The sequence below is a fragment of the Aedes albopictus genome, chromosome 1, assembly GCF_035046485.1.
Source record: "Aedes albopictus strain Foshan chromosome 1, AalbF5, whole genome shotgun sequence".
Lineage (NCBI taxonomy): Eukaryota > Metazoa > Arthropoda > Insecta > Diptera > Culicidae > Aedes > Aedes albopictus.
The window spans coordinates 30,483,061-30,495,657 of record NC_085136.1 but is presented as its reverse complement, the minus strand read 5'-3'; the positions used below and the strand labels follow the sequence as shown (position 1 = coordinate 30,495,657).

The 12,597-nt window shown below is 39.1% G+C and overlaps 1 protein-coding gene across 1 annotated transcript in view; it reads right to left on the bottom strand.

The window, feature by feature from the left end:
* The window catches only part of LOC109428456 (otoferlin), a 23,330-nt gene extending 10,733 nt beyond the window's left edge, over positions 1-12,597 (bottom strand). The window contains exons 1-2 of the mRNA XM_062852281.1: positions 12,445-12,597; positions 11,533-11,617 (exon numbers count right to left, since the gene is read on the bottom strand). Coding sequence (XP_062708265.1) covers positions 11,533-11,617; positions 12,445-12,597 — 238 coding nt within the window. The remainder of the gene's footprint in view (positions 1-11,532; positions 11,618-12,444) is intronic.

The window sequence follows — 12,597 nt, the reverse complement described above, 5'->3', positions numbered from 1 at the left end:
GAAAGTGCTTGCTTCGGTTTTCAACATATTTCTCAAACCTGACGATTTAGCGGATCACGTAAGTAATGTTGAGTAGGATAATTTGTGATTGTTGTTAGAGTTTGGAGAATTTTATAAAATAAAAAAGGAAGAATCATTGGTAGAATTTTTAGAGAAATTCTTGGAAAAGTCCGGAATATTTGAGGGAAACTCTGAAGGAATTTCTGAAAGAATCTCTGAAACAATTCGTTGGAAACTTTTCTCGAAGGAATAAGCAAAGCAAAAGCAGAGCAAAGCAAAGATAACCGTACACATCCACAGCATCCCCACAGTTGTCTCGGGAAGGAGTATTTATTAGTAGGGTAGGGTAAGGTGTGGATCTTGGAGCCACCTTTGGTAGGTGATATGATCCACTAGTTATATGAAAATACACGACACGGTCTTCATCCCATTTATAATTTATTTGGTCGCGATAGTAAAGGTAATGCGCATACGTCAACGATCCTTCTATATCAAACGCATCACCGTATTGATCGTTTACACAACCGTGACCGTACAATGCAACGCGACCGAGATTTTCATCGCAACTGCCCCAAACACGCGTCATTTTTCACTTTTCCTTCGAACAATGCCATCCGATCGCGATCCCCATCGCAACGAGCCTCTGCACGAATCTGGCCTACTGCTCACTCCCACAGGAAATATTGAAAACAGCGCGCTCAGTAAAAGTCAAATTTGTTTTCAAATGTTCTGTGTGAGTGAGCAGAACAGGGCAAATTCGTACAGAGGCTCACTGCCCCAAACACGCGTCTTTTTTCGGGTTACGTACAAAAGGCTGAAATACGAAAGGCTGAAATTACAGAAGGCTGAATGCCTCAAAAGGCTGAAATAACATGTGGCTGAAATAGTGATTCGACTAGTTTTCAAACGCACAAGCCTAAAGGCTAACCTCAACACTAACAACTCAGACAATCATATCACTCCAATCGGGAATAATTACATACCATCATTGATTTTACAATCTATTTGAAAATTTGCTTGTTGGCCGATTACCCAGCCGTGGCACTCGCACTGGTTTTGCTTGAGCTTGACGATTGACCGTCCTACCGTCCCTAGTTCATGGTTGGCCAAACTAAGCCATTTTTGGAATCGGAAAGTTTTACGACTGGCCATAATACCATGGATTATGGAACGCCTACATAACTAAGACAGTATTTTTCAAATAAATAGCACATACATATTTCAAAGAAGGGAAAATCTCTGATGATGTTGTTTTAGTAGCCGTAATGACAACCATCTCCAATACAACATGACTCGAAAGAATGGCTCATGTTCAAAGAAGGATAAATTAGTGATATGAATATTATTAGTTCCATTTTGTGTTCCTTGGTATGCACCATTAGCATTTTCACTATACGCTCAGTTTCGGAACTAGGGCCCAAGCTGAGGGTTACGCGTACGATTCGCGTTCGGACCAAGACTTTTCATTATGAAAACGTTCTTGACTCCCTAAGGCATTGAATATCTTTGTACCTGTTACACGATATGCCAAAGCCGAGAAGCAGGCTCGATCTCAGTTCTGGCGTTACTCCAAGAAAATAAAGAAGTTCTACAACTTATATATGCATTTTCGTATTTTCAGCCTTTTTAGTTTTCAGCCTTATGTTACACTTTCTTGATTTCAGCCTTTCGTATTCAGCCTTTTGTGCATTCAGCCTTTTGAAATTCAGCCTTTTGTTACAATCCCCTTTTTCACTTTTTCCTTCGAACAATGGCACACGATTGCGATCCCCATCGTAACTTCTTTTCAAACAATCAAAACTATTATAGACGAATAACTGTTCTTCAATTCCACAAAAAGATACGTCAATTTCGACTGTAACTCAATGACTTCTTAACTGGCTAATTCACACTTCAAAAAATGTTCCGATACTCAGACCAATTGTCACTGGTGACATTTAATAAAATTACCTTACCTTCTTGATCCATTAAACTGCCTTGCATTGTACCTATGCAATCAACAGAAGCGGAGAAATAGTGTACAAATAAATGCAAGCCTTTGAATGGACGAGTAGTTTATCAAATCTTCGGTTGCCTGGTTGAGAGAAATGTTTAGTGGACTTGCATTCACACCTTGTGCGGATTTGGAATTTGAATTTAATTTAATTTTTAGCATATATGCTCTAATTGAGTCGTGCAGTTTTGAGAGAGTTAATTGTCTCTCAAAACTGCACGACTTAATTGGGTTGTTTAGTGAATAAAATATTGCTATTTTCTATAGCCCAATCGAAAGAGCTCATTTTTCTGAGTATAACGTGATTTTATTGGATTTCAATACCTTTGTTTTGATGGTTAAATTAACAAAACAGTTTTAATTTTCGTGGATAGAATGACAGTTCAATCGTTAAAATGACAGTTCGACCCGAACAAAAAAATTTCCCCATACAAACTTTAAATGCATTTTAAAAATAGTTCCCGGACTCCAAAAATTATGAAATTTTGGATTTCGACTAATTTTTGGGCGGAGAATCTAATTATGAAATAATCTATATACCCCTAAAGAACCCAATTAGAACAAAATGACGAGTTAGCTATATGGCTTTTGACATGGATTAAGATATCCAATACGACTGGAGTGGATGCCCGAATGTGGTGCTGGTTCAATCCGAACTAAATGATAATCACGATTCACGGATTCAAGAGATGGTGAATTCTCGGTTGCACAAGTTACGTAACGCTAAAATCGACCGTTGCAAACTCCCTCCCTCCTCCTTGTAACGCTTTTTGTACGAAAACACAGAGATTTTTGTATGGATTGTAACGTTACACTGGCTACCGTTCAGAAAGGCATACCAAAATAGTTATTTATGCCACAAGTTGCAAAATGATGATTTTTTTCAGCACGAGTTGTATAAATACAACGAGTGCTTAAACATTCGAGTTTTGCAACGTGTTACATACAAAGTTTTTTGTAATTACGAAAAACACCCATCAATTACCACCTTTGGTTACACATACACATTCGGAGAAAACATGCAAACGGACTTCCACGTGTATTAGCCTATTATCCGATCAAGTAGGCGATTCAGTATGCCTACAGACCAGGACAGACCGAGATGGCTGTCACAAATTTTCTAACTCCCACCCAGTTCAGTCTGGCACTTTTCCTTCAAAGAGGAGAAGTTTTTGGAAGGAAAAAAAACGCAGTAGTCGGTGCGCGCGCGCTGACGTTTCAAATTTTCGCGCTGTCATTTTTTTCGCATCTGAAAATTTTAAATTTTGGAAGTGGTGGTGATTTTTCATATTTCGAATTTCCCGCTGTTTGATTTCGTTGTGTGCGTCGTCGTTTTTCGTGTGATTTTCGGTGTGGATGATGGATTGCCCTCAGTGAATTCCGCGTTTATGAGACGTTCTGACTTCTGGAAGTGGTGCGGCGATTTTGAGGTGTTCTGGCTTGAGGAATAAGATTTTGTGTCTTCAAGAGACAAATTTGGTGAGATCTACCTAATTTTTCTTTTTATTGTTATTTTATTATATTATTGTACAATTGACATTTAATATTACGGGGCTTACACACACGGAGGGGTAGCCTAAGGGGGTTAATTGAACTCATGACCGGACTTAAGTACGTGGAGTAGCCAGTCTTTTGTCATGAGCATGGTAGATAATTCCCTTCCGGAATGATTCTGCAGCCATAGGTAATCCTTGCGCTGGTGGTGGGTACACTTAATCATCATCATCATCATCCTAATTACATGTACTGTTAAAATCATACTGAATTCCTGACCATTCCTGCACCAAAATCCTATTTCCTTTCTATTTTTTCGAGAGCGTCGGTGAGTCGCTGGCATCTCGATAAATAGTTATCCCTTTCCTACTATCCCTTCCCATCCACATAACGTATTTCTTATCGTTTCAGAGGCCGATCAATGGCGGTTAAGCCTAGGCTTGTTAGCCAGGACACAGTGTAAATGCCTGTGCCCCATCCCGGAATCATAAAGGCCCATGGAGTGACAAAATTTCTTAGCTATGTCACTCCCAACGTTGGTGTTCAAATATACTTAAACACTTTCACTCACTCCAACACATCTGCATGATTTACTCAAATACACTTACACAATCTGAATCTTGTCGCATTACTCGCTTATAGTGATTCCCAAATCACCCCATTCCAAATATCCAACTCCTTGACACCTATGGGAGTGTCGGTGAGTCGCTGACCTCTTGTAAAGTAGGTGCCATATCATCACATCCTTTCCTATCCTCGTAACGGAGAAGATGGGCGTGGCCGGCAATGGAAGTTCTCATGTCTTTTTACTTCAACCTCTAGTTGGATAGCTGTTCCTTCCCAAATAGCTTTCCATAAGCAATTAGAATAGGAGTATTAAAGTTTTAACATGACAACTTTCAGTATGCAATCTACGAATTACTCCGTTACCACGCAACGCAACGCAACGCAACGCACGCAAAGAGGAGAAGTTTTTGGAAGAAATAATACCAGAAGTGACCGAAAGGACATGCGTGGACATAAAGTTGATAGATATCCGGTATATTAAATTAGAGATCAGCCAAACTAGGAGGAAATTGTCCAATCAAACAAAAGTGCCGAAAAGTACTACTTTTCGGCACACTTAAGAGGAAACAAACCATCATCGCTTAGCAAAAACCCAAAAGCAGTTTTCTTGCTGAAATCTCAGCTAATGTAGATATAAATTTACCACTGTACTATAGTCACCACCTGGATAACAGTGAAACCATTTTCAATGACGGTTTTGTAATTAAGAGCATGAAAACGGCTTTTGAATAATTGATGATTGCTGATGACTGAATGATGGTTATTTGAGCCTGAAAAGTGCCGAAAAGTAGTTCTTTTCGGTACATTTGTTCAAGTGTGGAAAAGTAGGCCATTTCACCGATTGAAAAGTAAGCACTTTTGAAACGTAATTATTTACAAAAACATATTATATCAACAATTTTCAAAAATCCAACGTCTGTCAAAACTTTTAGCTTTTTTTGACCATTATTTCTGCATCTTGAACAACAGTGCAATAGATGTATTAGTAAAAAGTAAGACTAGAGCCATAATTACGAATTACGTCATAATGCAAATCGTCCAAGAAATCGTCCTTTTTGGCAATGAAAAATGCTTATGCTAAATTTGAGACAAATAAAACAAATCTAAAAATTAATTTTCAAGAAAGAACCGTCTTTTTTAAAAACGTTCAAATTTCTTCTAAGTTCGCTTAAGAAATTATTTCAGAAATTTCTTCAGAAATGTTCCCGTAGATTGCTTCACAAATTTTCCGAAAAATTTCCATAGAGAAACTTTTATGAATTTCTTCATTGATTTCTTAGAAAATCAATAAGTTACGTCACTTCGTAACCATTGGTTTTACAAAATGAAACCGCCAACCTGGAGGAAATTCTAGAAATGACAGAAACTGGAACTAAAGAAATGCATAGGAGAGTTATAACTATGGGAAACTTTCGAAGGAAATCAAAGAAAAATGCCTGGAGGTGTTTCCGAAAAAATCTCTTATTGGAATTTCTTAAGTAAACCTCGGAGAAATTTCTGAAAGAATACAAGAAAAAATGTTCATAAATAATTTGCAGACAAAAGGTATTTATTAACGTCTAAATACATTTCTAAAGTGATTCATATAAAATGGTCTGAAGCAAATCCTAAAAAGTCCCAAAAAAATGACCACGTGGTTTATGGACAGCCCCATTAGGCTTCCTGGAAAATATAATGGAGGTGTGAAGGAACTTCTCAAGGAATTTCTGAAGGAATATCTAGAGGAACTTCTGAAGACATTCATTATTGCATCCCTGGAGGAATTCCTGGAGAAATTCTTAGGGGATTCCGTGGAGGATTCCCTGGTGGAATTTCTCGCGGAATTGTTCGAGGATCTCCTGGAGGAATTTCTGGAAGAGTTTCGGGTGAAATTACTTTAGGATTTTCTGGTGGAGAATTTCGGGGAAAAATCTCTGGAGGCATCTCGGAGGAATTTCTGGAGGAATGTCTTAAGGAACTACTCGAGCAATTTCTGAAGGAATACCTGGAGAAATTTATGAATGAATCCCTGCAGGAATTCTTGGAGAAATTGCTGGAAGAAATTTCTGGAGGAATCCGTGGAGGATTTCCTGGAAATTCCTTACGGAATTCCTCGAGGAATTCTTGGAAGGGTTGCGGGAGACATTCTTGGGGAACTCTGGCAGAAATTCCTAGAGGATTTTCTGGAGGAATTGCTGGAGGAATTTCAGGAGTTTTTCTTCGACAAATTTCTGAAAGACTTCCTGGTTGAAATTCTGGAGGATTTTTTGAGGAATTTGTGAAGAAATTCATGGATGGATCCCTGGAGGATTTCTTAAGAAATTCTTTGAGAATTTCCTGGGGGAATCCACGGAAGAATTCTTGGACAAATTTCTCGAGAAATTCCTGGGAGAATTCCGTGAGAAATTCCTTTAGCATTTTATGGAGGCATCCGTGGAGGAAATATTGGGGGAATTCTGACATTCATAGAGGATTTTTCCTAAACAAATGTCAGGAGGGATCTCTGGAGGAATTTTAGGAGTATTTTCTGGAGGAATTCCTGGAGGATTTATTTGAGGAATTTTCGGAAAAATATATGAGGCGTCCTGGAGAAATGTCTGAAGGAAATTCTCGAGGAATTTCTGAAGGAATTCCAGGAGGAATTTCTGGAAGAAGTTTTTGAGGAATTTCTGAAGAAATTCCCTGGAGTAATACCTCAAGAAATTTCTGGAAAAAAATCCTAAAGAAATTCCTGGAGGATTCCCTGGAGGTGTTCCTGAAAGAGTTTTGGTAGAAATTCCTATGATTTTCTGCAGGAATCTGTGGAGGAATTCTTGGAAGAAAGAATGGAGAAATTTCTAAAAAAAATTTCTGAAAGAACCACTCGAGGAATTCCTGAAGAAATTTATTATTGAATCCCTGGAGGAATTCCTGAAAAAAATCCTGGAGGAATCCGTGGAGGATTTCCAGGAAGAATTCCTCGTGAAATTTTTGGAAGAGTTCCGGGAGACATTGTTTTAGGATTTTAGAATTCTTGCAGAAATTCCTAGAGGATTTTCTGGATAAATCCCTGGAGGAATTCCATGAGGAACTCTTGGAGGATTTTTTCGAGGAATTCCTGTATGAATTTCTGGCGTTATTTCCCGAGAAATTTCTGAAGGAATTTCTGGAGGAATTTGTGAAGGTATTTTAGAAGGATTTTTTGAAATAATGTATGGATGAATCCCTGAAGGAATTCCTGAGGAAATTCGTTGAGAATTTCCTGGTTAATTTTCTGGAGGAACTTTCCCGAGGAATTCCAGGAAGACATTCTTGAGAAATTCCTTCAGGATTTTCCGAAGGATTCCGTGGAGCAATTCCTAGAGGAATCCCTGGAGGAAATATTGGGGAAATTCTGGATTTTTCCTAGAAGAAATTTCAGGAGGAATTCCTGGAGGTAATTTTGGAAGAATTCCTGGAGTATTTACTGGAGGAATTCCTGAACGAATTATTTGTGGAATTTCTGGTGTAATATATGAGACTTCCTGGAAAAATTTCTGAAGGAATTATTGGAAGGTTTTTGGGTGAATACCTGGAGGAACTCATGCACGAATCTTTGGAGAAATCCCGGAGGAATCTCTGTAGGTTGCAACAAGGATTCCTATCAAAATATTTTATTTAATCTATCCAATTCTAGCATCACTAATTGACCAGGATCAAAACCCTTTCACAACGACATTATTATTTTTTCTATAATTGATAATTTTCTCGATATTCTCCATTGTATTTGATACGTTTATAAAATTTTATAAGAGTCGAGATAATGACTTCATATTAAAGTTTCGCATTGCCTTGAAATCATCACCATGCGAAGCCTTCTCCAGAATCCCAATATGAAGTACTTGGCGATGTTAGCACCACAACATGTTGAAACCCCTACTTGGGAATTCATATTGCATGTAACACCATAATTCTATTTTGTACCATGATCATACATATATGGCACCATCATTGTAGTGACCCCCTAAGCAAGAACCCTGCGCAAGCTAGTGGCGGTCAGCACTGGAAACTAGGTGCTATAAAGACTCTAATCTACACTTTTCGCTGCTGGTACCATCTGGGAGCATTCAAAAGGAAGGTAAACAGCAATCATTTTGTTGTTTTGAACTCAAAAAGTATTTCAGATAAAATGCATTTAAAAAATTGTGGCAAAAATTCAAAAATATTTCAAGATAGTAGAGCGTCTGACGCAATTTCATCTATGTATTTTTCAAAGATTCCAAGAACAAAGGTTCAAACTGACATTCACAAGACGCGACGCAAGACAAGCAGGGATGAGAAATGTCATCAAAATGTCATTTCGTTATTTGCTCATTCCACTGCACTTAGTTTGAGATGTTTATTGGCGACATCCATAACTAATCAGTATTATGGACTGGTGATGCGTACGAACAGAAATTTGCATCGCAAGTGGTGTGAATAGGAAAATGCCAAGACATTTTTTCATAAAATTCCGTGACATTTTCCATCCTGGGAGACAATACAGAACAGTTATCGTTTTTACAGATTGTCAAAGATGGGCAAGATCGCGCCCAAAACCGTTTGACAGAAAAGGTAATTTTATATAGTATCCTTGATGGTCGCTAGGACGATAAGTGTAACGTCTTGTCTTGCGTCGTGTCTTGTGAATGTCCAACATGAAATACCTCAGATATGCTTAGAATAGGGTGGGGCTCATTTGGCAAACTCTATCCGAGATATGATTTCCAAAGTGGAAAGTGATCTGTTGGTCGAAGTAAGTGAGCTGTGCAAAAATGAGCGATTTCGGTTGATATTTAGCAATGATTTTGAAGTGTCGAATTTCCCAAGGTAAAAACTCATCAATCTAAAGAGAACATTTTCCGAAATTTTTGTCAGAAACTCACCGAATAACAAAATTCCGGAGTTATGAGAGGCATTTTCATAAGGGCAGGCATGGGAAACGCTCACTCAATTTTTGCACGAGCCTCTAATTTTAACGCCTCCAAGAATATGTCGTCCATACGTAACACTCTAATCATCATCAAAGCCAGGATTAATTGACTCGGATTACCTACCTGGTGCTTGTAATACTATTCCTTAACGTTATGCAACAATGTATTGGTCCGACAACCGCCTCGGTATTATCTTGAACTACTGAAGTAATCGAAAGTTACATTTCAATACTCGCAGTTTTTCAAGGCAGCATTGCCGGACGAGTGCCAACTCCTAGTAAACTTTTTGAAAGGGGAAAAACGCAGCACAGACAGTTCAAGCCTAACTTTACCAAACACCGTATCTAACAAAATCCACGAACGGAGAAAATTGAAGGGGAAGTTCGCTGTTCCCATAGCAACTCATACATTGAGCATTTCGGAAACTTGAAAAATCCGGGTATTTTTTTACAAATCATCCTTAAAGGTGAGTGATACAAGTAGTCCTCGACTAAATTCAGCACCTCATGTGAAAATCTATTTTTTGTTTACATATGTTACATACGGTGTTTGGTAAAGTTAGGCTTGAGTTATACTGCAGCATGATACTCGGCAGAACGGGGGGAACTCCGAGTGGAAGAAGCGCAGTGCGAGAAAAAAAGGCGAAAAATGTTGAAAGGCAGAAGCAGCACTTTGATTAGTGTTGAGGTGCTTGAGGCAATGGAGGCAATGGGGCACGTTCGGTATAGTACTAGATTTGTAGTAATGAGCTGAATTTTAGTATGGTGAGAAGGTAAATTCTCCGTTTCTGCAATGATATGATGCAAAAAGCGTGGGTATTATGATCCCTTGCCTAATTTGATGCTGTTTGAGCAAAACTTTGGATAACTATGTTGTTTATGTTGAAATGGAGAAATGGAGAAAACAACAACACTGTTGCCCAAAGTTTTGCTCAAGCAGCATCAAATTAGGCAAGGAATCATAATACCCACGCTTTTTGCACCATTTCGTTGCAGAAACGGAGAATTGACCTTCTCACCATACTAAAATTCAGCTCATTACTACAAATCTAGTACTTCACCAATCTGTCCTATGGAGTTAATTCAAATAAGTTGTATAATAACAATAAATTGCATGAAATTCTGTATTCAGTTCGCTGTAAAGCTCAATTAAGTACTCGTTAATCGGCTTACTTAAGTGTTCGTTTCTTGAAAAATTAACCTACTTCTAGAATTTAAAATTTATATTCCACAAAAAGCCAAAGAAACAGTTAATCAAGTAGGCCTGCCTACCTGCCTACCCAGATCCAAACAAACATATTTCGTTGTCACCGCAACTTCGCTATCAGCCACCTAAATCAAATCTCTCAACGAGATCTCGTAAACCCCACACCGAAATTGAGCAAAGTTCATTCCATTATCTAATGGCAGCGGAAGTGGGTTAGCAGATGGGAATCAAAATAAACTCCAAATACGATGGGAGGTATTTTTTGCCTTTTTTTCTTGTTTCGTCCTCGCGTATCGCGATGAATGTACCACCGCGGTAGAAAAAGGGTGGGGGAACCATGAAAACGCGATGAAGCAAAGCAGGCCTTGTCTGAGGGACCTGTTGATAACCCCAGACAGAAGCAGTGAAAATAGCAACAGGTATTGAGACAGGTCTACCTTCGACGAGCTGTGCTAGATTGAACCCCGAATAAAACTTTTTTTAAATAAGTATAAATTTTATAGTTATTATATTTACCTATTATAACAGTTGTTATAAAACATATTTGAAAGTTACTAGGATTGTCATAATAGTATACTAATTGACGTAATGCAATCAATATCACTGTAACCTCAATAGTTGTAATAGCTGCAATTTCCACTTAACGCCAATCGTAACAATTTTTTATTACGCCAACGAACCTAACCTCAAAATGACAGACAACTCTCCGGTCATTTTGACAGATGTAACATGAGCTTGAAAAGGACGGCAACAAGATCAAAAGAGTAGAATACATGATCTGTCCTTTATGTGCATGTGTGTGGTCTGTCAAAATGACCTGAAAAGTGTCAAACATTTTCATGGCTAGCTTTGTTGGTGTAATGCAGAATCATATGGTAGGAACGATACCACAACTAGTCAATTTTTATTCGACAAACCACTGCACAAACAAAGTAAACGTGGTGAAAATTCCACCCTTTCGCGTATCGATGGAAAACCTGTCAATCCAGTAGACAGTCTGGGCAGGCTTATGTAAACATATCACGCGAGCGTCTCGCCGATTTGTGCCAGCAAAAACAAACAAACATATGCTACTACTACTGGTGGTGGTGGTGTGTGGATTCGTTACCCTAATTTGGATCATGAAATCTTCATCAGGTGGGTGGAGGAGCCGCCGATATTACGAAACAGAGGGAGTTGCAACTACAAACGTGATCCGCCAACCTGTCACAACCGGTTGGCTTTGTACTCGCGATTTTGGTTCAGTGTAGGTAGCAATCGTGCGCGCAGTTCAAAAGATCAACAAAACAAAACGCAAACAAGTGGCCTACTAGGATAATCGGTGTTGTCTTCGATGCTGACTGACCGTCGTTGCCATCTTACCTTTCTGATGCCAAAGCGTTGCCACGTCCAGTTTGAACGATCCGACGAGTTTGTTCGTTTGGAAAACACCTCGATTTTGAAGCACCTTCGCAAGTTAAAGTATTTCAGTGTGTAAAATTTGACGTTTTCGCGCGTGGGTGTGTACATGTGTGTGTATGTTCGAGTGTAATCGTGTAAGAACGCACGTCTCATCCATTTGGCGTAGAGTTTTCATATCACGACATCGACATTTTTATCCGGTCGGGAATTCAATTTGTTCGAGAAATGAACAATCGTGCCGGAGAATACAGTTCGAAGTTATGGAGACGCGCAGTGCAGCGGCAGCACGTGCAATAAACATCCACAAGCACACAGATACATACATACACACGTACGCAGACACAGACAGACATACAAGTTGTACCAGTTGAACAGCCATTAGAGATACGTTGTTACACAAGTGAGGAAAACAATGATGCAAAACAATAGAAAGAGATGTCGGGAAGAAAAAAGAGCAAAAAAGAGAAAACATGAAAAATGGCAGAATATTGAAAACATTCATCAAATTTGAATAAGTAAATTGTGTGTGTGTAATATGGTTTGCTCGGTCGGTCGGACGGTTGAATGCTTATCACTGTTGCCTGCAGTATAGAGTCTCAGCAGGCGCGTCGGCGGCGTCTTCGTCTTCGTCTTCAATGGAAGTGGGGTTGTATAGTTGTTACAATAACCATAAACTGACAAGGGGATGAAAACTCAAGTTCAAGCTCTCGCCCCATAGGCTACTGTGATGATGGTGCGAAAATGCTGCTGCTAAAGGGGATGCATTATTCATGGACGACGTTGCAGTTCATGCTGTTGTTCACGTTTCAGGTAAGAAATGGGAACGAGTTGGAGTACACGCTGAATGGTTTTCTGTATTGTGGTGTACAGTACAGATAGATGGAATGGGAAACGGATGCACTTTGAAGTGGCGGTGGTCGCATCATCCCGGATGCGATAACGAGTTTCTACGTTCAGCTTGACCGATGATGCGGGAGAGGATGTTCGCAGACAATCAGTTTGGCTCGAATTCGTAAGCAGATTCAT